This window comes from Cyprinodon variegatus, unplaced genomic scaffold (assembly GCF_000732505.1).
Source record: "Cyprinodon variegatus isolate N-32 unplaced genomic scaffold, C_variegatus-1.0 Scaffold369, whole genome shotgun sequence".
Lineage (NCBI taxonomy): Eukaryota > Metazoa > Chordata > Actinopteri > Cyprinodontiformes > Cyprinodontidae > Cyprinodon > Cyprinodon variegatus.
In genome coordinates, this window is record NW_015150822.1 from 322,030 (window position 1) to 349,746 (window position 27,717).

A 27,717-nucleotide genomic window follows, 5' to 3' on the forward strand; every position below is an offset into this window, starting at 1 on the left:
AGAATGGTACCAGAATGTCCTCCGAGAGCAACTTCTCCCAACTGTCCAAGAGCAGTTTGGTGATGAACAATGCCTTTTCCAGCATGATGCAGCACCTTGCCATAAAGCAAAGGTGATATCCAACTGTCTCAGGGAACAAAACATAGAGATTTTGGGTCCATGGTCTGGAAACTCCCCTCATCTTAATCCCATTGAAAACTTGTGGTCAATCATCAAGAGACGGGTGGACAAATGAAAACCTAGGAATTCTGAAAAAATGCAAGCACTGATTGTGCAAGAATGGACTGCTATCAGTCAGGATTTGGCCCAGAAGTTGATTGAGCATGCCAGGGAGAATTGCAGAGGTCCTGAAGAAGAGGGGTCAACACTGCAAATATTGACTTGCTGCATTAACTCATTCTGTCATTGTAGGCTTTTGTTACTCATATGATTGCACTTGTATTTCTGTATGTGATGACCTCTGACATTCACACATGAAAACCAGAGGGCAGCAGATCATGTGAAAATATATTTTTGTCATTCTCAATACTTTTGGCCATGACTGTACGTTTAAACTGTAACTTGAACTAAAGTGGGTGGTTAACTATATTTTACCAAAACGAATTAGCCACATTTAAGATCTTTTTTTATTTTTATTTCAAATCTCTTGTAAACACTTGAACAATGAGGAAAACCAGCATGTGTGGTCGACAGTACCTGGGTCCTCCACTGTAGGACAGGAACAGGCTTCGATCTAAAAGTACTTAAATATATGCTCTCCAAAACATGTTTTTTTTAAAAAGGGTCCCACCTCAGTAACCGTAAAGGCCACTGATGGGATAAAAAAAAAAGTATTTTTGATAGCTTTAATTCTGCTACATGACTTGAAAAACCCATAGATCCAGGGTGGTAACATAAAATAAACTCACTGCATAGCTGTTGTTGAGGTTGATTTATTCATAGCAGTTAACTGTCTCATTGTGTCATTGAATTTCCTCAAGAGGGAAAAAACCTTCAGTCTGCCACTAACAGACATGTTTACAGATAAGAATGTCTTTGATTGTTCCTTTACAATATTTTCCATCAGCGGGTGGTGACTTCTTCAGCTGAATACTGCTTATAACACACACAGAGGTCATACTTTTACCAGTTAATCTGAATGCTTTTTGGGAACTCTAACCAACAATACTGGTCTACGTCTTTTTATTCGGTGTCTGTTGGTCTGAGCTGAAGTCCTGTTTCCAGATGAACTCTGAACAGTACTGGTCTCCATGGTTACAGCTGGCAGAGCATGTGTAAACCGCCACGGTTCCCCAGTCGATGCTTGCTCCGGTCGAATCCACGTAGAGGCTGTTTAATAGCTGGGGCATCACCTGCAGAAACAAAAGCTGGAGATCAATCCAGGCACAATCCACAGGTTGACATGTTATAAATAAACACTGCAGTTACAGCTGCATGTCTATTTGGTGGTATGTCTCTACTAGCTCGGGACATTTAAGTATTTAAACAGTTCAACTTAATTCAGGTCAGATAAAAAGCACAAAATATTAATTTTCAAGTCCTGCCACAGATTCTTATGAGTTACATTTTGACTTTGACTCTGCCACTCTAATACAAACATGTGATCCTTTTCTCTGGGTCAGACTACTGCTGGAACATTAAGCTCTGCTCCACACTTAGTTTCACAACCTCTTACAGGTTTGGTTCCAAATCTGAGGTATTAACAGTATTCATTCTGGGTTTAAATTGCAGACAGGTGGACGCTGGATTTATTTAGGAGTGCTTGAGTAAATGAGGGGCAATTGACTGCACAGAAATGTGTGGGAAGATCTAAGTGCCAGGAATTACCTGAAACTCAAATGTCCTCTTGGCGCCACAGATGCATGGTGGGATCTGGTCCTCTGAAGGGACATGATCAGAAGAAACCCACAGGGGACAGCCTCCTCGGCTGTAACGTATCACCTGCACAAGAAAAACTGCATCAGAGAGACGCATCCAGACAGCCTTTACTCTCCTAATTGATCAGGCACCTGGTGTGGCTCTGAGGCGATCCTCTTCTTAAACTGCTGGAACACTTTGCTGTCTTCAGTCTCATGCAAAGCCATCTCCTCCAGATCTGCCTCTTCAAGCGCTAACAGGCAGCAGATACTGTCACTCCCATGCAGGACCAAATACTACGTGTTGTGCTTTTCTTTTATATTAAAAGCTTACCATCAGATGAGGAAGGATCAACAGCACCTTTCTGCACATTGCCTTGTTCTTCTTCGCCTTCTGCATCTTCACCTTCTTTCCCCTGCTGCACTCCCTCTTCAGGCTCAGTTACAAGCTCAGACTCCGGGAACAGAAAGGGAGAGGAAGCAACAGTTGGTCCCTCTACATTCGTAAAGAAACACAGCAGAGAGTCAGTCTACCAGAGTCCAGGCTGGGGCTTAATGCAGGGCTGCTGGGTGGAACTATACCAGCACTGAGGCACTCCTTTTTATGGGAGTGTTTCCAGTGGACAGTCTGGTGATGTCTGCCACAGTAGGTCACAGAGTGGCATCGGGAGCATGCCTTGTTTCCAGGGCAACCACACACCCAGCATAGTTTGACTCCAGAGATGGATAGGACATTGTGGTCCTCTTCCGAGAGGTTTTGTGGTTCATCTTCTGTATGAAATAAAACAATCCACAGAACATCTCTACAGGCAGATGATGAAAATAAATGTACTGGGGCTGCTGTGTGATCATCTGCTTACTGTTACCTTCTGTGCTTTAAAGCTCAGTACAGCAATTGAAATAACCTTATTAAAAACTCAAAGGATATTTTAAAGTGATTGTGCAAACCTGGAGGAGGGTCGTAGGAATAAAACTCATTCTTCCTGGGGAGCTGACTTCTGAAAACTGGAGAGTAAAAGGAAAAAAAAAAACATTGAAACACTGGAGCATCGGAAGCAATGGCTTAAAAAAGTGGCTCAAATGACAAGTGAGAAAATAGAAGCACCATAGTATTAAGACAGGTACCTCTCATGCAGCGGCTGTCGTTTTGTGAGTAGCAATCAGGAGTTTTGCAGCAGAACAGGAAGAGTGTTCTGTGGAAACTTCTATCCTGGCCTGAAATTGGTGCATACACCTGCAGCATACAATAGTCTATATTACTTAGAAATATACTACAATGTTTTATTCTATAAACTTTTATTTACAGGTCCAGCTAAATTAATTGGATAATCAAAAAGTTAATTGTTGTGTAATTCAATAAAAAAAATTACGTTGAACTGCTGTGGAACAGTCTAATGGAAGTGGTTCTGGTACAGGATTGCGGCTGTCATAGCCCTGGATACAGCAGTTCATACCTTCTGCATCTTGCCTAAACAGTTGAATGGGCTTTGTTTATAATCCCTTCCAAAACCACATTTCCCAAACCATATAACTCCCTGGTAATTTTCTTATATAAAGTAATCTAATCTTTTTTTCTTTTTTTTTTTTTTACCAATAACTGTTCATACAAAGTCAACTAAAACAAACTTAAAATTTCTTACTGTAAATTAAACATTCTTAGCAACTTCATAACTTATTATTTAACTTAATATTTTTGCTCTTTTAAAATACAAAGTAAAATGCTGTGGATAAACAATTTATGGAAAGTAAAATTAACAAAGCAAAAAAACAAAACGCATTGATATGGAAGTTCAGAGCATTAAATATCTATGGTGCAATGTATAGACATTAACCTCTCTCCTTAGATCTCTTCCAATATTAAAACTTTCTGACGAGGAGGATAATTAAGGTGTCTGTGTAGTCTTTAGAAACCGACCTGCAGCAGGAAGACCATAGGCAGCCCACATTTCTCACACTCTAAGCCGGCCAGAGAGGGCAGGCCCCTCTGGCTGAGCCACGCCGGCTTCCCTCCGACTTTGCTGGGGAACTGTGATGCCCGAAGCCGCCACGGTTCGGAGTCTTCAAGGAAACCCAGAACCACCTCAGCAGATGACATTTCCCTTTTAAATCAGAATTTAGAATACAAGCTGACACAAAAGAGAAGATAACTAACTTCTTAAGAACTGCTACACCACGCTAGTACAACTACCAAAGTGATCCGTGGGGAAACAACAAGCAGCAGGTTAGTTCCGTAGTGAAATACTTGTTTTGTCCAGCAGATGGCGCAGTTTCATTTAGTGATTTGGGCGAAAATGTTCGAAGCTAAAATATCACATTATGACCCTAATTGATTTGCTCTGAACACAATAAAACAATAAAAATAAATCAACCACACTTGCTTAAATATGCAGTTTTGGAGGGGGCAACTGCATTTGAATTTATTGAAATACAATAAGTTAAGACACTGTATGATTAATTTACAAGGGAGGTACATTTTAGCCTAAAATCAAATCCAACTAATTCAGAAAAAATTGGACCAAAAAGGACAACATTTTCTTATTATTTTATTGATTATCCACTGTACATAATTTCTCAACCAGCACTTTCCAATGAATCATTGTGTTGCTTTCTAGGTATAGCTAATTAGAGTCATAATAAAATGGCTTGAAAAGGTAAACAATACACTTTTTGCCCTGTTCTTATTGGGTCACGTTACATTTCAGTTATTATCCTTAATATCTCCGATATACTTCCTGTCTGAATTTGGGTTTTAAAAAACCCACATATTAAAACAGAAACCATTATTGCGTTTGAATCTGCCATGATTTACAAATCCCTTCTGCTATTTATATTCTGTTTAATAAAATACTACAAGTTTATTTTTTAGAATATATATATATATATATATATAAAAAAAGAAAATAGATGTTTTGTGGCGCACAGCTAATTTTAACTCAATAACTGTGGCCTGCATGGACAGGGATTGCATATATTTATAGTTTAACTCACATTTTAACCACGCTCAAGAACAAACTAAATAGGTTAAAAACTGGTTAAGGATATCCTATATGTACTAAATAATAGTTTAGTTAGAATTATGTTTGTTTGTATAAAAAGTAAACTATTTCTAGGTTGGGCTTAAATGAATAAATACTGTAATAATGAACTGATTATTTTCCGTGAAAGAAGAAAATATTGAATGTTTAAATAGTTACTTGCAATTGTAATAAATTATATTCGAAACCCAATGGCGTAATTATCGGTAAGCAGAGACTGCAGTTGCTTAGGGGCCCAAGACCTCCCAGGGGCCCCCCCTCTGACACCTGGTGGGCCCCCTACGCAATTGTGGAATAGTACGTATTTTTACAGATGTAATGGTGCAAAAAAAAAAAAAAAACCTCTTTAACCCACCTGATTCTTCTGTCATTGACCCAACCTTATTTATACCCTATTTATACCCCAACACATGGCGGATTTCAACATGATGGTGAGCCGTTTTAAACACGACACCAGTGGTACTTTTAATTACTATGTTAATAACTGTGTATAGTTCATTAGACGGTTGGTTAAAAAATACGCTAATATAATATGTTTCAAACCGCAATAAAGATCGTAAAAGAACGATGTATTTGAGTATTTTAGTTTATACACTACCACTTGGAATTATGGGTAAACCAGACCGTAGATTAAAACCATAACCATTACTTACGATGCACAATGAGGATGGATACCATAGTTGGGGTGTTGTACTTCGTATGGGACCAAGATAATGTGGCAAATATTGATGTGTCGTTACGCCATTGTCGTAACCTATTACTTTAATACATTTTCTATCCTTTTCCATTTGCTCCAGATCCATGTTGGCTCTTTTTGGACGCATTTCGTCAGTAGCCAACTTCAAGTTCTCACCAGAGTGAATGGCAGTACACACACCAACACACACCCACACCCACGCAGACAGTGATGTCACGAAGGGGGGAGTTTTGGTTTGGGACGGATCAGTCCACCGGACGCTTGGACCGACACTAACTGTTACTAAAGGATAATTAAATCTCTGCTCTTTTATTCGGACTTTGGGGTTAATAGCTCATCAAATTGCACAACTTCAGTGTTTCAGCTCTGCTCTCTGCTGATAGAGAATTTCAGGCTGTTTTATTGTGTTTTAACCATGGAAAGTGAGTGGGAGCGCACAGCTTATTGTGGAGGAAAAGAATGGACCCTGTGAAAACTGACCCCACCAAGAAGGACTGACTTCCACCACCTCCATGTCCCCCTCCTCTCCGTGCCAGGTGTCTGCGAAGCGCGAGGAGGGCTACAAGCCGGCAGCGGTGCCCCCAGCTCCACCCGTCCCGCCTCGCAGGGTCCGGAGCCGGGACGGGGGCTCCGGAGGAAGGACGCGGAGGGCAGCAGCTCCGGAGAGGCGGGTGAAGTGTGTGCTGGTGGGGGACGGAGCTGTGGGGAAAACCAGTCTGGTGGTCAGCTACACCACCAATGGTTACCCCACCGAGTACGTTCCGACAGCGTTTGACAACTTCTCTGGTAAAGGATGGAGGAAAACACTTTACATCGAATTTAATCTACTGTAATCTAATCTAATCGATAGATTATCTCCAATTGAGCTTTATTAGAGTAATTCATCTGTCATGGTAAAATATTTACGCATGCATCATAACCTCATAAAATGTTGGTAAGGAATAGAGAGAAAAAGGTACACGTTATAGAAATGTTATCATCTAAATGCAAGGCTAATTAATTGTAGTATTTTTATATGTGTGTATTTCTGCGTAGCGGTTGTATCAGTGGATGGACAGCCAGTGAAACTTCAACTCTGTGATACAGCTGGACAGGTCAGTGCAAACAGTATCTTACTATCTGATCTGTCTTTTATGTGAAAGGCCAACAAAAGTGTAATTTCTAGAATATTCCAGGAAAATTATATGTGCTTTAAAAAAAAAAAAATGTAAAGAAAATATGAAAAACCCCAAATGAGCAGAAACTTTGTTGATGCCAATTTTGCTTTCAGCAACATCTGTAACACTTTTTGGGCTTTGTACATGATGATGGCTTTTTTTTATTCCTTCCTACATAATAAATAGACTGCTTTAAAAACACCAGCACTTTTTTAAAGTTTGACCAAAGCTCCTGAAGTAGATTTCAATTTTGTACTTTGACTAGGGCCATTTTAACATGTAATGTGCTTTAAACTAACCATATGGTTATATCTATGGCAGAATGTTTATGGTGATTATCCTGCTGGAATGTTGGATCTGATCCTTATGGCTGCATCTACCTTTCAACTCTGACTAGCTAGGAAAACATATTTTCCCTGAGCATTTAGTGGCACCACTGTGTTTCATGGTGGAGATGGTCTGTTTAAAGGAATATTCCTTGTTACATTTCTGCCATATATGGCTTTTATAAGTAGGCCAACAAGTTCTTTTTTAGTTTTTCCTTCTACTCTGCCTTCATCCACACAGTATCTGCATCTTACCCATTGCTTGTGGAAATCTGCAAAATAGGTTTCTAATAAGTTACTTTAGAGGACAAAGTTTCTTTTGCCATTCTCTGACTGAAGTTAAATTATACTAAACACACACAAAAAGGAATCGAAATACTTTAGCAAGGCCTTGCTATTATTCTATGCTGAACTTGAATCGCTTGGTAGGTAGTTATTCCTTTGCCTTATCTTGTTTTCCTTTGTTAAGCTTTAAACCTTTCAGATTTTATGCTGCAAAGCAACAGGATATGCGCGACATATAAGGTCAGGGATAATGCAGCAAAAGTCCCTGTCTGGAGCTGAAATAGCAACACTGTGTAGTTGTGTATTTGAATGGTTTCCCCCCTTCCAGTTACAAGCCTCAGGGGAAGTTTTTATTCAGTGATAAATGGGCTTTAGTCTAGCTTTACTGGTGTGGAGCTCCTAAAGCAAAGAGAAAAAGTGATTTAAAAGGAACACAAAATTATAAAATCTTATAAATGAATGTATATCCTGTCTGGGAAACTTTGCGTGTGATGGGACTTTGCCTAAAAAAAACAAAACAATCCCCTGTAGACAGGAAGTGATGTAATTTTCTCCACAGCTGCAGCAGATGATTGTCTTTAAAAGATAGTAAAAGATCCATATCGTGGAGGACAAGCTGCTTCTGGTTAGACGTTATGAAACCAGTTCTTGGCTGAAAGACAGTGAGATATGCCAGGCATGCCGAGCATCACATTTCTGATAAGAGAAACAGATACTTTATAGACACATGGGGGGATTGGATGACAATTAAGCTACAAGATGGATGCTCAGAAAAAAATAAGAATCATGAGAAAATATCTCCTCAGCTTGGAAGAATGGATTATAGACAACTTTTCCTGATTTCAGAGAGACAGTGAAGAGAAAACGTCATACTTAATCATATATCAATAACAATCATCATGATGTGCCTATAGATAGATATTTATTTATTTCTATAACACTTTAGGGGCAAATATTCACAACCATTTTATTCTGTTTATGGTTTGTCAGATTATTTGATGGGCCACAAACATTTAGTGGATAATTGTGAGGTGTAAGAAAATAATAAATGATTAATACTTCTGCAAATAAAAATTAGAAAAATGTGGCACACAAAAGCAAACATGGAATGAATTGCCATTGATGAGATTAAAATGAAGAATTTTTAGCCTACTTATGAGAATCACTGAGTGGAGGAAAACTACCTTAAAGCTGAAGTCTGTAAGTTTTTAAAAATCACTTTTTTGTCATATTGGCTAAAACTATCCCTATGTCCAGACAGCAGTACATGGGATATGTAACCTGTGAAAAAAACTGCTTCAATTGGTCCCGCCTACTGCCTGTATTGCAATCAGGAAAGAATATTTCGGGACGAGGCAAAACAACCAATCACAGCCAGAGGAGCGTCTGATGGAGTGTCAATCACAGCTCACACACGCTGAATCCCGCCCCCTCCCTCTCACCGCTGAACCTGCCGCTGCCGCCCGGCTGCCGCAGTCAGGAGGACGCGCGTGGAAGTCATGGCGGAGCGACAGCCACCAGCGAAAGAGAAACTGCCCTTACTGCCCCTGCCGACAACTCTTACCGGTTATCGCTCTTACCGGTTCACACTCCATACCGCGTACGCTGCTTGGACGCTTCTGGTCGCATGCGGTAGCCGCGCAGATGCTGTGAGAGGGGTGGAACTTGGAGGTGGGGCATGAGTGAAGCAGAGAGGGTGGGGGAGTGGCGTGAAACCTGTTTTTCTTCAAATTTTCAGTCGAACTCCCGCACAGAGGGGGTGTGCGGGAGTTGCGGTCTCCGTCGGCTCGGTAACCGCACCGGAGCCAGTGTGAGCAAGGGGGAAGTCTGCTCTCTTCTCAATGTAACAGACTGCAGCTTTAAGATACCATCCCATTTGGGAGATGGACAGAGACAATCCTAGTGCTTCAAATGTCTTTAGAGTGGGGTGTGTGGGTGGGGGGTTGGCGTCAAGGCAAGATCAAACTTCAAACTGTTGGATCTACATTTAATCTGAAGAAACTTAAGCTGTTTTTCAAAATCAAAAAAAAAAAAATGGGTATCAAACAAATCTGCAAATGTTCAAAGCTGTTAGATGGTAAGGGCTGTAATTGTAGCACCGCTAACTTTACAAAGTGTTCAGAGCTTTATTTCCATTTCCCAGTCATGCACTCATTTTTGAAATGTACTATTTTAAAATGTAAAAATGGGCTTATGTTGATATTGGTGCCAATGCCTGAGTTGTGCTATGTATTTATTTGTTTTTACTCTCCCCTCATCTCTCCGTCAGGATGAGTTCGACAGGCTTCGCCCGCTGTGTTACACCAGTGCAGACGTGTTCATGCTGTGCTTCAGTGTCGTCAGTCCCGCCTCCTTCCAGAATGTTCCTGAAAAATGGGTCCCAGAGATCCGTAAACACGCCCCATTCGCTCCCCTGGTCCTTGTGGGGACACAGTGTGACCTCCGGGAAGATGTCAAGGTGCTGAGTTTTACTCTTGAGCAGAGCAAAAATTCTCCTAATGCTAAAATATTCATATTATTAGAAACTAGATTAATATATTTTAGGATAAATGAATCTCATAGTTGCTGCTGAAACAATCTTCCTCTGTTATTTGGACTGTTTATTATCCTTAGAATAAACCTCTTGAGTCTTTCTTTTTTTCGTGAAGATAACGGTAAAACACTTTTGCTGTAACTCTACTCTACTAAGGAGAAGTTGATAGGAGCAACAAATGCTATCCAGCAGCACAATGACCCTATTGGTAGGGCTAAGGATGCTACCAAACAGTAAATAATTTCTAACTGATGTGAAATATCCACGTCTGGTGATAAACTGATGGTTCCTCAGAGCAGGGGACAGTACCTTGATGATTTACCTTTGAATTTTCCTGCTAAGGGCCTCTCCATGAGTTTGATTTGAAGTGAAAGGATGGAATTTCAAGCTGCGCTTCCTGCCATCTGTTAGCCTCTTGTCAGCTGCTCCCTCTAAACCGACAGTACTGGTTATTGTACATCTGTGTTTCTCATGATGTTGGACATGTCATGATGTTGAGCTCTGTGGAAAACACAGGTTAGAGTCAGCAGTTAAATCTGCTGGTGACACTCCAAGGATGTGAGTCAGTTTTAAAGTGCATTTCCTTTCCCTCCCTAATCTCTTAGAAACTGTATTTCTGTGTTGTTATGTTACCTCACTGTTAACTAAAAACTGGCAGGTTTATGATGTTTAATAAGGATTTTGTTCAATGACATTATGTATTATTTCATTGTGATTTTAGGTTATGAAACAACTTAATAAAAGCAAAAGAAAAACAAAATAGGAATCTAAAAATTGTGCTGTACATTTATACTATTGAGTTTGTTGAAAAACTAGCTTTGCTGCAAAATTACCTCAGAAAACCTTTACGGGATTATCTTCACCACCTGTTGCTCAGGTTCCTAGCCACTGATTTCAGTAGCAGGTAAAGAATGTTCAGTCAGATTAGAAGGTGAGTTTCTACAAAAATCTGTTTTTAGTTCTTGCCACAGGTTCTATACTGCAAAAAAGCAATATCTAAATAAGTCATTTTTTTTCTAAAAATTTGTGCATTTTTTTATTGAGCAGGTTAGTGAGACAGTTTGCCAACGGAACAAGACAATTTACATTTAAAATAAGAAAAAACAATTTCTTAGAGAACAATTGTATTATTTCAAGTGCATATTATCTAATTATCTTATTTTAAGAGTAAAAATATTAATTTGATTGGCAAATCATCTTATTTACCTGCTCAAATTAAGAGTCAATACACTTAATCTAAGAATTTTTACTTATTTCTTTATCATTTTTGGTGTATAAGGTGTGGACCTATAATCCATATAACACATGAATATACTTTAGGCTATGTGAGAGGTTATTCAGCCTTATCTATCACCTTCAGTTTGGGGATGTGTCCTTTTGGATTTCTTCCACGCTTGACTTGAATTCAGTCCTTAAGTTCAAATTTGGTGACCAGAGAACCTTCGTCAACATGTTCACTGTCTCTCCTACATATTATGTGATAAATGATTGTGGTTTTAATTCTAAAAAAGTTAAAATAGAAACCACTGGACCTTTTGTTTTCCAAGTTTGCAGACGTTTCGCTTCCCATCCAGAAAGTTTTCTCAATTCAAAATGTCTGGAGTTTGAGTTCCAGGCTTATAGAGTGGCCCAAACTAAAGCCTTTTTTTGGCTTAGAAAACATGCTAACTGAACCGAAACAGTTTCACTCCTTAGTAATGGAGATTTGTTGAGGTCTTTGCTGGCCTGCAAAACCTGATACTGACCCATGCCTTTGAAAAGGCGTCGTTAAGGTCATTGTTGGCCTGGCTGACCAGGCGAGATGTTTTGGTCCCCTGCATGGCGATGAGGTTTGAGATGTAAGCAGGAAGGAATCAACTCACTGTGTTGTAGGTTTTTAAGAGCTGGAACCTGAGACCACCCCCTCTGTTAAAATTTGTTTTCACACCCCTTTCAAACCACCTGTCTTCTTTGTCCAAACTGTGAACATTCTGGTCCTCAAACGAGTGTCATTTGTCCTTAAGGTGTAGGTGGACAGCAACAAACTTGGAAAACAAAGTCCAGTGGTTTGTTTTTTAACTTTTTTTGGAATGGCTATGACCTGGATGACCAAGAAACTTCAACGGCATTGCGGTTCAAATGTAAATAAATATAGGAAAGCTCAGGGAGTGGGGATACTTTTTTAAGGCACTGTGTAACACTCGACTCTGACTCCCTCCAGGTGCTCATCGACTTGGCTAAGTACAGAGAGAGACCCGTTGACCCCACAGATGCCCGGGAATGTGCCATGGAGATTGGTGCTGTGGCCTACATGGAGTGCTCCTCTCTGACCCAAAAGAATTTAAAGGAGGTTTTCGATACAGCCATCCTTGCCAGCCTGCAGAAATACAGCTCCCGGAAACACTCGAGAAGCAAACAGAAGCATCGAAAAAAGCCAAGGCAGACCCCAGACAAGATGAAGAGGCTTTCAAAGTCATGGTGGAAAAGGTACTGCTGCGTGGCCTAGAGCAGGCCTGGGATGCTCCTAGACAGGATTCATCTGGTTTCAGTGATTCCAAAGACACTTTTTTTATACATAAAGTAACTATACACAACCATGCTGGGAACATGGATTGAAACATAGTAAGACTTTTGCAGATGTGAAATGTTTTTATCCATATTGCGAATCTGATTTACTACTGAGTTTCTAGCATGAATTCAATGCAAGGTTCTTCTTTGTTTATTTACTTAAAGCAATGGTTCTGTCCTGTTCTGGGACCATAAAAGACAGAGTTTTGATAGTTTTGATAGTTTCTTTTTTTTTTGTTTGGTTCCCAGCATGTTTGATATATTTATCCTGCTTTTTTATGTATTCCAGAGGAGAAATGTGTTGGACATAAATATAAATATGTCTGATGATCTAAACTTAACAACACTGTCAGCTGACTAAACTAATCCTCTAAACTCTTCCCCTGTGGAATTTTTTAAAAGTGGGATTGGAAAGTGCTGTCCAAAGCCAGAACTTTGTAAATTAGGATTTTTGTGATGCCGACATGGTCTCCAGTTCGACCTAAGGTTTAGGATACTCTGATGAAAGGATTCACTCACTTGTAGATTTTATATATTTAGTTCCATGTTTTCCAGTCAATGAATCAGACCTTGATTAACTGTATTTTTTGGTCTTAAGCGGAACAATTCACACTTAGTTTAGGTTTTAAGGTTTTTGTGGAAGCTCAGAGATATATAATTGTGTTCTGAACTCATGCAAATGTTTTGTCTCATAAGATAACACTAAATGTGCCTGCTTTGATCAAAACTAAGATTTCCAAACAACACGCATTCTTTATGTCATGAGGAAATAAAAAATAGCAGAAAGCAAAGCCATTTATCCTCCTTTTCTCTGAAACACAGCAGAAGCAATAGTTAAAATGGAGCAGTGCTGGTTTTGGTTGTAGTGGTAAATCTGATATGAAAAGGGCTTGGCTGGAGTGGCGATTTATAATTGAATGCTTAGGAGGCTAAACCTTCCCTGTAAATACGGTAAAATTATTGGTAAAATAATCATGGTCAAACTTCATAAATGAAGCCATTAGCTGCATTAAATACGTCCTAAAAAGAGCCTGATTTCATGAGTATGTTGCACATTAATCAGCAGTTTATTCCACTCTCTGAGATGATCTCCCCTCTGCTCTGGAGAGCAGGACGCTGCCTGTGAGCCTCTACAGTATGAGAAATCCCTGCTGAAGTTTCAGCCTTGGTCTATTCAGGTAAGCAGCAAGAAAGTAGAGCCAAAATATGTCAGTACCACTGAGGCTAAATGTCTTAGGGGGTCTATGGAGCATCATTTTTAAAGGCTCAAAAATCAAGATTTTGCATGATATAGGCCTTTTAATACATACCAGCATAGGATTTAAATCATTTACCTGCCGTTTAACAAATATGCCACTAATTGTGTTGGTCTAACACAAAAAAATCCACCTGAAACACACTAAAGTTAGTCCTTGTCAACAAATGATAATGCAAACCAATTTTCCTAAACAGTACATGATATCCACCATGGCAAAAACCCTATAAGACATTTAATTATCTTTACATGAATGAATCTCTTTTTAAAACCTCTAAAACAGAGAAGATAATGGATTGACTGGGGCCATTGCTTGGGTGCAATACTAAGGCATGAACAGTTTCAAAATCATAAGAAATATGGATCATTTTACTATTAGGCGTGGTAGTTTTAAGAACGTCAAGCACAAAAAAAAGAGTCTTACAATATTATTGCATCCTTAACAACAAAAAACAAAAAGACAGACCAACCAGTAATAGTCTTAGTTCCCCTCACTATTTTTTGCTGGGAGCTGTAATCTACCATAATACAGCTTGAGAACCAAGCTGAGATATCAACCTTCCCACAAATGTTTGAGGATGCTAATCCCATCAACGAAACAAACAAACAAAAAATGAACCACACTGTCTCTTGATCAAAAACGTTCACTTGCTTGATGGAAGTCTTGGATTCTTTCAGATGAAGTTGTTTCTGATGCAACTCAATGGGTTCACTGTGTCGATGTTTCACTGCTGGTACAAAATGCTTTGTATGTTGGACTGGTAAAAGGCATAATAGGTTATTTGTCTTGTGGAGTTAAGTGGGCTAGAGGTCACACACTCTTATGATAGCTGGAATTTCCTGAGCCAAGTTTACAGCATTTAGTTTTGTATTTCATTAATTTCTGTTTTAATAAGTGTTTCTGGTTTGCCTTTCTGTGTCGATTAGAAGAAACCACTTGCTTTTTAAAAAGACTTGAAGACAAATGTTTAACAGACATGATTTATATGTCGAAAGTTTCTGCTGAAAGCAGCAACTCTGATTCCAATGAATATTTAAAGAATGCAATGTGCTACAAGGCTGGCACATCATTTGACTCCCACCTTTGCATTTTCAAAGGTTAAATCGTTTTACTGCTCAGGTGGTTGATGCACTGTGGGGTCGGAGCTGAGTCGTAGATTTGTGACGTAAAGCATATGGTAATCTGAATGTGAAGATGGAAAACAGATGTGATAAATGTTGGGAATTGCAAAGTTATTCTCAATTGTTCTTCTTGAAGTTTGTAAAACTGTGAGATTTAAAACTCATTGTTCTGAGACTTTAAGACATTGTTTGTTATGACGGGTATCCACTGTATGCTGGTGCTGCTGGATATGCGATATGGATATTCCAAGCATTTTAGAAAGCTCTGTGAGTTTAAGTAAAAACAGATTGATCGAGTTGCAGATGCTTCTGCAATCCGATCACACATAACAGCTACTTAACCGGGATCCCTTAGTAAGAGGAGAATGAGTTTGTATAGATCTGTATTCTGAAAAATAAAGAATATTTGTCATAAAGATAGGCTGCTTCAAGAGTTACATTTGTTCAGCACCAACGGCAGTGAAAGTCATATATATGTCTTTATTATAATAACAAAAGCAGCAACAACGATAAAAATAATAATTAAATTGAAAACAACAAATACTTTAAAATAATAAAAAGACTATTTTAAAAGTGGTTTAACATTAATTGGCAAATGTTAGAATAGGTTATATTTATAGCCATGAGTCAAAGGACCCAACATCTCATTATACTGCCCCAGTCTGGAACAAATGCTCTAAAACCTTTGTGCTGCTTCACTTCGTTCTTTTTTGGTTCTTTTCACTGAGTCAACAAGTCCCTGAAAATTTTGTTTACAGACTGGAAAACAATGCAGTGATGAAATAAGTGCTTTTGGATGATCCTATTCTTGGTTTTGGTCGGGACTTGCAGCGACATTTCGATTGAGCTGCACTTCTCTGATGTTTTTAGAGACCATCACAAAAATTCCACTTCCTGAAAATCACGCATGTATTGTTTTTGCAATGCATGTGTGTTTCATATAGAATAAATAACTTTTTGAATGGTAAACCATTCTAAGAAATAATTAAATGCCTACTAGCAAGTAATTTTTTAGTGGTAAACATTATGTGCATGCCTAATGTCATTACCCTGCTAGGTTTCTGAAAGTTCCTTGGGTTTAATTGATTGATTGATTTACTTTATTGATCTCACAGTAGAGAAATTAACTTGTTACATCATCTCAAATAGTCAAACGAGAAGAATGTGCCAAAGGAAGAAAAAGTTGCATGGGATATATACAGTATATACATTTCGTCCACATATGAAAGCTTTTTTGTTTGTTTGTTTTTTTCATTGGAAAGCTTAGCTTAGCGGAATGCAGACTTCTACTTTTTCTGACCAAAATTTGGCTTTTTTTTTGGTAAAATTATTGAAAATATTTTGACATGCACTTAAAGTTGCATTTATGCTGTACATATCTGTGTGGCTATTGTTATTTTTAGTTTGTTTACGCTGTTGCATCACATGATGCAATGCAAAATTTGCTATGGGAAAGATTTTGGTCCAAGTTGTCAGCATTTGCACCCACCCACCCAATATCAATGACAGCATGAGTCATGTGCTGTTGTTGAAACGTGTCTTTTGACCTTTCTTTTTTACCCCCACGATTTAATCATTTTTCAAACAGATAACAAGAACATGGGCCTAGATAGGTTTTGTAAAGAAAACTTATATTTTGATTGTTCATTTTCATTTAGATCTCAACCATGACTTTTTGTGTAGTTTTGCACCGCAGTGTTTGCTTTTAGAAGTCAAACGACCATAGGGCTTTCAGCTGCACATCAGTAGAGATTTAAACCGTGCTTGAGTACACAAAGAGATAAAAACAAGTGCACACACCAAACACACGCAAAAAGTCACCCAACTTCAGCCTGGATTACTCTGAAGAGCCTCACCATTCCAGGCAGCCCTAGTTACGCAAGAGCTTTATTTTGAAGGCTGTCATGTGCTGTTTGGTGAGAGGCCTGTCTTTTCTCTTTGACACAGCATGTATGTGAGCCAACTCTTTATCTGACAGCACAGTGAATCATGAGAAGGCCGACTTTGTTATGGTTATATCAGCTGTTCTTTGACTGCAGATGCTTATGCTTCTGTTGTGTGCTGGTATGTATCCCTGGTACCAATTAGAGACGAAAACACAATTTATTCTCAAACGATTTTCTCATCATTTGAACTTGCAGTTTCAAATTTCAGATATCTTTTAAAATCAACAATGTATAACATATAAAGATGTCAGAAAATATCACCAGCAACATGAATACAGTGTCTTTAGTTACTACAGGTGATGATGCTGTGTTTTTTTTAAGGCTGTAACAAGAAAGAGGACGTAATTAAGTTAAAAAATATTTTCACTGGAATTTCCTTTAACTATGCTGCTATGTAAATATTTTTCTCTATTTATTTTTATTAATGATTGTACTTTTTAATTTCACAATTCTTAACTGCCATCAAAACTATAATTAATACAATATTTAGTATAAAATCAAAATGTTATTTAGCTATATGTTTGGCGGAGTTTATGTATGGAGTTTGGTGATGATATGTTTAAAGACTATCAATGGTTCTTATTTACTCTGTTTACTTTCCTACCCTCTCCTATGGTCATGAAATCTGGCTAATGACCGAAGGAATGAGAATTGTTTAAGTGCTGTCTTATAAGAGTTTGTAAAAATAAGGCCTTAAAGAAATTTATCCAGAAAATAAAAAAAATATATATTGTTTTGATATACATAGAAATATATGTTCAAATTGTACAAAGGTTACAGATTAAAGCTGCAAACTTTCTTGTCACACATTGAGAGTGTGTTCATGCTAATTGTATAACTCTGCTGTGTGTGTGTGTGTGTGTGTGTCTTTGTGTTTGTATTACATAATATAAAAAGGAGTTAGGGTGACATCAGTGCTCTCTCTTTACAAATAAAGCTGAAATGCAATCTACCGTTTTCTAACAAGCTGTAAATCCAATCGATGTTTGTTTGCAGGCAGCTGCTTTGTAATGTGTGTGTCAAGTTAAAAGAAAGTCATGAAAGGAGGTCAGAGAAGAGACATCAATGGATGGGGAAGAAAACAAAGACATGCATTCAATAAAAAAAAGAAACTACCAAAACAACAAACCTTGAGTTACTAAGAAACCAATCACAATCATTGAACAACTTCTTTGCTATTTAGTGGAAGCAGCAAGAGCAACGTTTGTAATTCTGAGGTCCGATTCTTTAGTTTTATTAAAAAACGAATCGTTCCTCTACTCATCAGGTAGTGTACCGCTGTTAAAACCTGATATTTTTATAATTCCAAAGCATTTTTTCACTCTCTGCAGACATCAAATAAACTTTCTTTCTGCTTAAAGCTTAAGTTTGTAGTTGCTGCTTGCCGCTGCTCCTCTTATTTCTCGGAATCCTTGTTCTGCCACAGTAACCAACTACGAAGAACCGCTCCACTGGATCTCACTCCTTCTAGGCTCAGACTGAACTTTGCAAAGTTGGTGACTTTCATCCTCATTGTCATTTCCCTCTTGAGTTCTTAAGTCACTGACCTGAGTCTCTGTTTCTGCAGAGATTCCAGTGAGTCCTCCTCAGCTGACGCACAGGCGCATGTTTCTTTGAATAAACACTTGTTTCAAAAACTGATCTGTTTGCTTGGATTCTGGATCCTACGTTCTGAGCCTTCTGACATCAGCAATTTTTTTATCCCCTACCTTGTCAACTGATGATGAGGTTTGTTTACATTATAGATGCACAGATCAGTATTTTGGGAGCTAATCCCCAATTACCGATCATCAAAATCAGTACATACAAAATCACTGATCACAGCATCAAATCCATAAATTCTTGGATATTGTTGTCTGATATACAGTGACATTACATTATTAAGTATAAAAAGTACGAGACGAGAAAGTACCATGAACTTACCACTGTTTTAGTGAAGGAGGCAGCAGAGACAAGCTTTTTTAAATCTAAATGGAAGATAGAAAATAATGTTGACAAGGAATGAAGCAGGCAATGCTCTAAAGAGGTTTGTGGGTGGCTTTTGCATATCACTCATTTGATTGGGCCCTAGAAGGACTGTTTCATCATCCTACCTCCAGGACAGACTGTGATCCTCCACTCTCCTCCTGAGCCATTGCTTTGGTTCCTTAGCTCTATTTGGGGGCATGGCTGGTTGCCTCATCCCCGTTATGAAGCTCTCTCAGCTGCTGTTCTCACACTGATTTCCTGCTGCTCCTGCCTGAGCTCCAGAGCATTGCTCACCTTACCTTTGTTGTCAGGGTGATTTTTTCCCCCCCTATTTTGCGCACCAGAACAAACAAGGACCAAGTGCATGAGAAAGGAGTTTACATAGANACACTATAAATCACAAGTAATGGAATTGAAATAATACATTTTATCACAACAAGAGATAGACTGGTTCAGATATTAGCTTGGTTCTAGACTTGACAAGTGGCTTGTTTTTCTTACAGGAAAGGGGGTATGACAGAGGGGGAGAGACATGCGGTAAAGGACCACAGGTTGAATTTGAACCCGGGTTGGCCGCGTCGAGGACTAAGATCTCCGTGCATGGGTCGTGCGCCCTAACCACTTTGCCACCTGCATGCCCTTATACCTATAATTTTTAAATACATATTAAATCTTAAACGCATCTCAGAGTCCTGGTCATCTTCTCCCTGGAGGCGTTTAACTCTGATTTATTAATATTTCTGGAATTCCCTTAACTAATTTACACTGCTGATAAAGTTACTTTCTCTCATTATTGTCGCTGGATATATTCCAGCATCCTCAAGTGTTCATACCTAAGCTTGCAGCTGCAGCTGGAGAACTGTTTAATCAGCAAATTTAAAAAGAAACATATGCAAACGACTGGAGGAACATTAACTCTGGGCTAATTCTAATATATGCAATTAACAGCCTCATGCTGAGTTAATTTCAATTCTTTTTATCTTGTACTTTCACTTTAATTGGTTTGAATTGAATACGCTTTATAAGTTAAGGAAGTTAGAGCAATTAGCAGCCACATCGGGTTTCAGCTTTTGTGATGCATTGAATGTCATGTTATTTTGAGAGTCCTGAGAATTTCTGTGAATCAGCTTTGGGGACAGCTGTTCTTTGTTTCTTAATTTAGAGCTTCAGGCCTCGTAATGAATCGGCTCTGACTGATTAAAAAGGGATTATTATTAGCCGAAAATCAGAATTTACTTAGCTTGTTTTTATCCAATAAATGCATAGAGTATCGCGTTGTGTCCCTGACAGATATGTATGTGGATGTCCCCAGCTGTAAACATGGCAGTCAGCTGTTGTATAGTCCAAAAGAGCACGAGCAGAACATGGAGCCATGCTGATTTGCTCTGCATGTGTCACAAGTTGTTACTGCCAAAACATCTCCCTACGTGAACTCTGATCACTCACCCTAAAGCAAACACATCATATATCTTTTTTTCCGAGTTGTTCCAATAAACAATCAAAAGCAAAACTAGAGGAAAGGAAAAGCGAGGACTGGGTTTTATGAGGAAATAGAGAAAAAAGTAAGTAGATAAGAAAGGACACAGAGTATAAAGTGTGAACGAAGCAGGAGCTGGCTGAAACAAGATAAGGCACACTCAGGCAGCAGTTTCACTCGTTGAGTCAAGATTCCTTAGGTGTCGAGTAGCCTGAATCTGTTCTTTATAAAGATAAGAGTTAAGGTTGTAGATATATAGAGCAGTGTTCACTTTCAAAAGTACAAGAAAAACTGGGTTGAAAAGACAAACTAAAACAAAAAAAAAAACTCCATAAACAACATGAAGGCAGAGAAAACTCTAGAGAAAAAAATGAAAGGAAACAATTACAGGATTTACAGACATATTAATTATAGTAACATACCAGAAGTATAAACTCATACTAGATGAAATATTGGTAAAAAATAATAAAACAAGAACAATTTGGAAGAGAAATTAGAAAGATACTCTTCACCAGCATCAATCAAGAATGTATGTAAAGGAAATTTAATTCATTAAGGTCAGTATGAATTTAGACCAATACAATGAAATGATCCGAACACTTGTGCTAATTCAGCCTGTTTGATCAACCAATAATTGTTTAACAACATTCAGACTTTTTTCCTTATAAAATCCCTTATAAATTGCAAATCCAATCAGATTTATCTACATAGTATAAATCCATAAAATAACACCATAAGGTCTTTATAGAGTCTATTCAATCAAATCATACAGACAGATTGGCTGAATAGTTTCTGTGCGGTAAACCCAGCAGATTGCATTGAGTCATTGACTCGCCGAATAGGTTATTGGATCACCGTGTTGTAACTCTTGACAAATACTTGCATCGTGTCTTTGCAGCAATCCCTCATACTGAGCATGCATGTAATGACAGTGGAGATGAAAACTACTCTTTAATGGTAAAAAAACCCCCAGAAAAAACAGGCTCAGTGTGAACAGCCTTCTGTCACCATATATTGGGGCTTTGCACCAACACAGCAGACACACAAAAGGAACACAGATCCAGCAGTACTTTCTAGAGCCTCTTTCCCAAGGAAAATAGCAGGTTAAAGCATGTTTATCAAATACGGGTCAACCTGCTAAGATTGTCATTTGGCTCCCTTCCCATTTGAAAAAAAACTGGGTCTAACTCCTCTCTGGCCAGCTGCGTGGCCTCTGCACCCCCCAGCTGCGTGTCTGGTGACACCATCACGTGGGGTTAGGGTTGATGATGTCACCAGTGCAACATAAATCAGGAAAGTAAACAATGGAGAGAAACATGTAAGGAAACCAGGGTGTGCTTTATTGTTTTGCTCTTTTGTCCCTCCAAATCCTTCTTACCAGTGCTGCTCCATGTTTCTCGAATGTAAACAGAGTTGTGTCGGTTTGTTAGATCAGACGCAACTGGTGCGTCTGATCTAACGTTGTCACTTGCCAAGTCGTTTGACCTGAGTAGATATGCGTCAGTGAGCTGTTCCCACTGATTATTACTGGGTTTAAAAAGGTTTTTCAGGCCATTTGGCCAGGGGGTAAAATTTAAAGAAATATACAGGTTTAATTAAAGTAGAGGCTCCAGTAGTGGCATAATCTAGGAGTTAAAATAGTGCTGGGTAGTTAAGTTCTTAGCCAGTATTCAAGTCTAGATGATAAAATAAAGCACATAAGGTAATTTACAGTAAGAGCTCAGCTAATAGCTTTGTCTAATAAAGAGACAGTTAACCAGTGAAAGACAAGGCCAAGCATATCATCAACAATACTGGCACCAATAGTAAGGCTTCACATGAAAACATAAAAAAAACAGGACTAACAGTTAAAGACGAATAAAATGAACCAAGAGTTTGAAATAAAAGCAATACCTAACAAACAGACAGCTGGGTTAGGGACTTTTTTCTTCAGTCCCTTTAAAAAAAGAAAATATTTCATAAAGCTGATCCAAACTTGTTAAAAAAAAAGGCAAAATATAACAAAATATTAAAACAACAACAGAAAACAAAATAATAAAAAACAAAGTTATTTCATAATGTTTTGGAAACAGTTTCATGTTGTATTGACTTCAATGTTTTAGATATTAAGTAGAAATGTGACAAACATTTTAATAGGACAATATCTCAAACTTGTATCTTTATTCTTTTTTTCTTGTATCTCATAAAAAATCTCCATGCTCCGGAACTGATGGATTTCTTATATGGTTTTAGCCTCTATTTAATTCTGAAATCTTATTCTTCTGTTGTTTGTTGGAGAGCACTAAAAAACAACCAACATCGTGTTTACTGAGGAATACAGGAGACAGGGCAAAGATAAAGCTGAGATTAAAATGAAGTTTGACTATAAATCAACATCCTAGGCATTAAACATCTCATGGAGCAGGATTTAACATGTCTGATAGCAACAGATGGACATCTGTTTTGGTCCATTTTGCAAACAGACACCCATCTGTGTGAACCGACAGGCTGGGTAACAAGATGATGAATCAGAGGGGAGCTAAGAGGACAACAGTAACTCTGGAGGAGCTCCAGAGGTCCACAGCTAAAGTGGAAGAATCTGTCAACTGAACAACAATTAATGGCGTACGCCGCAGAGCTCTCCTTCCTGAAAGAGTGGCAAGAAGAAAGGCACTGTTGAAAGAAAGAATAAAGAGTCTTGTTTGCTGTATATTACAACTGATTTAGGAGACACAGGAAACACATGGCAGATGCTGTTCTGCTCATATAAAAGTATCTTTATGCTATGTGAGGCAGAAAAAAAATCACATCAGCCAGAGGACACTATTCTTGGAAAAATTATGCTTTTTCTCCACGGGTTTAAGGTAGCTAATCCAAATTGATAAGAAGAAGGAATGAGGCATAATCCTGCTAATTCAAATTAATTGATACTTGTCCTGCGTTTCAGATGGATGTGAGAGATTGGGAAAGATGGCCTCAAGAAGGGTCTCACTGAAGGTTTTTCAATCCAAGGACAAAATGCTTTAATATTTCAGGGAACGTTTTAGTGCGGCTAGGAAAACTCTAGCAATATACAGTAAAGGCAGTGGTTTTAATCTGAATAAATATGGAAATTCGTTTTTGTGGTGTCAATACTTTTAAAAAGTACTGTACCATGATAAAACTAGTAGCAAAATGACATAAGCTCACATAGAAAAACCTGGGATCAAATTTAATCAAACACTTTTCAAGAGTTTTGTGATATTAAGATTTACAAAAAGGCCTTTTATATACAAATATCTATTAGTTTGACATAAACACAATGAATCAGACTTCTGGGAAACAGGGATCAGTAACTGATCTTTAGAGGTGGGTGAAAACAGCCTCCCTCTTTGGCCTCCCCAACCAGATGTAACCAGCTGGTACATACAAACACACAGTGACCATCAGGCTTTTGGCCAGAACTGTTGGCCTTTTATTTCAGCTGGGTGAGCCGACACATAATGGATCCAGAAGGAGGCCCAGTTTAAGCTCTCCATAGTCCCTGCTTCAAAAAAACTTTATGGGCAGTGAATCTTCTCTGTTGATTGCTCAAGATTGTCTGGACTGCTAAAATGTCTTTGGACTGCCGAAATGTCTTTATCTTCAAAGTAAAACCTCAGAAAAGAAAACTTTCTCAGCGATAATGCAATCTGAGTTTTCCTAACAGCATTTTCAAATCTGTTTGTTTAACCCAGAGCACACAGCAAGGGAGAGAAAAGGAGTGATGTTGAAACTTGGAATGAGGAGCATTGGGCTCACCTCTGAAAACATGTGGAGTCTAGAGTGTTTCTGCACTTTATGGAGAGTCTTCTGTTTCTAAAAGACACACCTATTAGGATCACAGTCTAATGGAATAGTATAGGTTGTTTTAATTTCCCTTTATTCAACTTTCTTTTCAAAAATTTAGATGGATCATTTATGACTTGAACCGTTACCAAGATATTCTGATATAAAAGGACCAAAAGCTTAAAAAACTGAAGTGGAACTCAAAGAGAGCTAGAGTGGGTAAGGATGACCCAATTGAAATGCCTTAAAAACCAGAGGAACCGAAGGAGTACACTTGAATATTGAAATGATTATGTAAGACCTAAGATATTTGTTTTTACTGGAAAACCTTAGTCTTTACAGCAACATTGATCAGTTTCTCATATTTAAAATCAGGCTAAAATCATTTTTGTTTACACAAAACTGCTTGAGAAAAGGTTCAAAAGCACCAATGTTCAAGGAAAAAGAGCCCCAGGAACACAACAAAATGTTTTAATCTATTTTTTAATCTATATTTTAATCTAAGTATTTCTTTTTTAAATTGTCTTTAAAAATAAGTGCATTTGCTCTTGAATCCTTGAATTCCATTGGCAAAATTTACATTCTGCCAATGGAAAAATGACATTTTACATTTAAAATAAAAAAAAACAATTACATAGTCTTATTTCAAGTGCATATTATTTAATTATCTTATTCAAGGGTAAAAATATTAATTCAATCAGCAAATCATCGTATTTACCTACACAAATTAAGGGTAAATACTCTTAAGAAATTTGTACTTATTTCTAGATCATTTTGCAGTGTAAAACTAGAATTGAAAACTGAACTGAAGTTTTTCTCTTATTGTAATTTAACTTCCTTTTTTTTTCCCCATACAATGCAATTAGCGCTTCTGCAGATACTTTTTTGGACATGAAGAAAATCTGGATTTCAGAGTTCAAGCCTTTATGGGGCCAGAAGTCAGAGGATAGGATGTATTATCTACAGAGAATTTGCCTCTAAACATAAACCACAGTAATCACAGCCACAATATGTCTCTTGAAATGAGTCACAGCTCCTCCTTCCTTCACTGACTTCAACCATGCCTCCACCTCTCCACCCTGAATGGAGCCTGCCTCCACCTCAGTAAACAAAGCCATTCCTCCACCTAACTGAACCGACATTTAACTACATTTAATTTCCCTTTGGGATCTATATAGTATTCTTGAATTAAGCTGAACTGAATTTAATTCTGTGATAATTCAAATACAATAACACACAGGAGTGTTTAATGAAGATGACAAGGGAAAACTAAATTAGACATAGTTTTCATCTTAGAAGGACTGCAGCCATAATCTCACTCCAAGTCGTTATAAAACCTCCATATACTGCAGGCCTAGAGTGTTACCATGAAAAAACCTGAAAACTGTTCCAGGCGGAAAGACTGACCTATTAGCCTCATCGTGCATGTAACCCCCATGACCTGCAATAATTGTACATTTTGTTTAAAACAGTGTATAAATGGGAAATCCTGCCATGGAAATCCATAATTAATTAAGTACTTTTATAGTGCTTCAAATTATTAGTAAGTAAAAAAGACATCTGTTTTCTGTTATACTAAAAAATCTAACTAGGTTGTTCCAGTTATTTAATCTCTTGTTCATGTCTCGTCACGCACCAAAGAGAAAGGATAGAATCTTGAAAAGAATATATATTTTATCAGAATAAAAACTGGCATTAGAGTTATCAGACCCACAGCAGTCACGAGACAATTGTTCATATGATCAACTTTTGCCACATATAGACCAGCGAGTCGCCGCTGATCCTCTTCAAGCAAGTCACAAGATAAGCAGCTGAAGCCAGAATCAAAACCCTTCATATCACAAGATCTTCCAAGAACAAAATCTCAGTCCAAGAGTCAAAAAGTATCTTTTAATCACCAGAGTTAGGGTTTATGGTTTGCTTGTTGTTCTGAGGAAGGGTCTATATTGGATGCAGATCAGCTTTTGCAGGAGAATGAGGAAACCGGGACTCTCAGCCTTAATATGTGTGACCTCTGAACAAAATGCCTATCACTGATTGACCATTTTCAGAGTATGAAGATACTTTACTGTTGTGAAGAACTGTCTTTAATGAAGTTAAATGCTTCCTCACAGTCTGAAAATATTCTAATTGGGTCAGTATAGGCTGAATACAGACATGCTAATGTGGTAAGAAACTTGCTGTGTAGAATCACGATGATTAGACTAAAGCACATTTGGTTCCTTCACTTTAATAGTGGTAGTTTTTTTTTCTCCTACAAATTACTACAAATTGCTACAAATTACATCTTTATATGAATTGTTTTTTGTTTTTTTTTAACAGCCAAAACCAGAAGTTTACATGTACTTAAAACTACAGTAGTGGATGTTCTTTATCAGGAAGATCAACTCAATTATTGGTCCGCCTAATTGCGTATATCTGTGGTGAGCTACGGTTTCAGACAGTCATTCAAGCGCACCCTTCTCTCTGCGGTTATTTGAAAATGGCCAAGGGTCATAAGGGAAAAAGTGTCTACAAAGCGTATGGAAGAAAAGAAAGGTCTCAGAAGAGGTAGATATACATACATGGGATTTGCTGTAACAGCGGCCCACTGTTGCCATAGGCTGTCGCTACCCGACAGTGGTGACTAATAACAAAGATGGGGCAGGAGGAGTTACGTGATCATCTGTCCAAACAGTCAGTTACCAACTCTATATAGTGATTGAGGGATTTAGGGGTTAGGGAGGACGTTCGGGCACAGTAAGCTTATATGAGCAGCTTTAAAAGAGAACTTGCACGAGTAAAAATGGGCTCATTGACTCACAAGGGTTTTTTTAAGCGTTCCGTCTCGGGAGCGGGTACAGGGTTGTGCATGTGCATTTTATTTTATTTTTTTTAAGTAGAGAGGGCGGGTCTTTTTTAAAAAAATCATGAAAATCCTCCACTATACCTTTGATAAAAAATGCTCACAATTTTCTCCTGTCGCTGTTTGGTGTTAAATCAAGATAAAACTTTCATACTTTTGATCAGATCCATGACCAATCGTTAATTTACCCCCAAACAAACGTTAAGTCACATTTTCTGTGTACTTGCTGCAAATTACTTTTAAAGTTTTTGATTTGCAAACAGTAATCTGGATTTTTATGTTGGGTTTCACGGATTCTTCCTTGACAAATGGCCTTTTAGCACATGGCAGTAGAACAAGACTGATTTGAAATCTCTTTCCAGGCTCAGCCTATATCTACCCTGTGTATGATGGATTTTTCTGTATGTGCTGGTTTTGTCTGTATATTGTAGAGTGAGTAGTTGAACATGACACCTTTAACAGTATGTATTCACACCCCTGGAGTGCTACATTTCCCTTTCTGATATCTTGTTTTGATGATTTGGGTGATGATTTAGCACAAACTAGCAGTGTTTTTGAGGCAATAATGGTGTGCCTCTTTATAACTCCAGTTATGGTAATTTATCAGAGGCTAACAAGACCAGGACTTAGACTTAGACAAACTTTATTGTAATTTTGTACACACAGGGTGTAAACAGAACAAAATTTCATTGAGTACAGCTCTCAAGATGTTTCCATCTTTTAAAGTGCAGCAGTGATAAAATTAAAACATGGTGATCAAATGTAAACACAAGACTAAGATATGATTTACAGTTTTTCCAACATTCAGCTTTTTTTTAAATTCAACATTCAGCAGTCTGATGGCGGTGGGGAAGAAGCCGTTTCTGATGGAAAATGCTGCAA

The 27,717-nt window shown here is 38.1% G+C and overlaps 2 protein-coding genes across 2 annotated transcripts; one reads left to right on the plus strand and one right to left on the minus strand.

Annotated features, from left to right (window-relative positions):
- Nucleotides 1-701: 701 nt before the first annotated feature.
- pdcd2 (programmed cell death 2) lies at nucleotides 702-4,061 on the minus strand. Its single transcript, XM_015386474.1, has 8 exons — nucleotides 3,772-4,061; nucleotides 2,982-3,090; nucleotides 2,805-2,861; nucleotides 2,439-2,627; nucleotides 2,191-2,352; nucleotides 2,010-2,110; nucleotides 1,828-1,941; nucleotides 702-1,352 (listed from the first exon to the last, which is right to left on the minus strand). The coding sequence occupies exons 1-8, from the start codon at nucleotides 3,949-3,951 to the stop codon at nucleotides 1,173-1,175; spliced, it is 1,092 nt and encodes a 363-aa protein (XP_015241960.1). The 5' UTR covers nucleotides 3,952-4,061; the 3' UTR covers nucleotides 702-1,172.
- A 1,679-nt stretch (nucleotides 4,062-5,740) lies between these two features.
- LOC107092157 (rho-related GTP-binding protein RhoU-like) lies at nucleotides 5,741-14,290 on the plus strand. Its single transcript, XM_015386475.1, has 4 exons — nucleotides 5,741-6,374; nucleotides 6,624-6,682; nucleotides 9,626-9,814; nucleotides 12,090-14,290. The coding sequence occupies exons 1-4, from the start codon at nucleotides 6,101-6,103 to the stop codon at nucleotides 12,372-12,374; spliced, it is 807 nt and encodes a 268-aa protein (XP_015241961.1). The 5' UTR covers nucleotides 5,741-6,100; the 3' UTR covers nucleotides 12,375-14,290.
- The last annotated feature ends 13,427 nt before the right edge of the window (nucleotides 14,291-27,717 follow it).

Bases quoted from the DNA above. Each gene is read 5' to 3' on its own strand.
- pdcd2 (XM_015386474.1), bottom strand. From the start codon at position 3,951: ATGTCATCTGCTGAGGTGGTTCTGGGTTTCCTTGAAGACTCCGAACCG. The intron at 2,862-2,981 runs GTACCTGTCTTA...TTTACTCTCCAG, and splicing joins CGACAGCCGCTGCATGAGAG to TTTTCAGAAGTCAGCTCCCC. The intron at 2,628-2,804 runs GTTTGCACAATC...TATTTCATACAG, and splicing joins TTCCTACGACCCTCCTCCAG to AAGATGAACCACAAAACCTC.
- LOC107092157 (XM_015386475.1), top strand. From the start codon at position 6,101: ATGTCCCCCTCCTCTCCGTGCCAGGTGTCTGCGAAGCGCGAGGAGGGC. The intron at 6,375-6,623 runs GTAAAGGATGGA...ATTTCTGCGTAG, and splicing joins AGCGTTTGACAACTTCTCTG to CGGTTGTATCAGTGGATGGA. The intron at 9,815-12,089 runs GTGCTGAGTTTT...GACTCCCTCCAG, and splicing joins ACCTCCGGGAAGATGTCAAG to GTGCTCATCGACTTGGCTAA.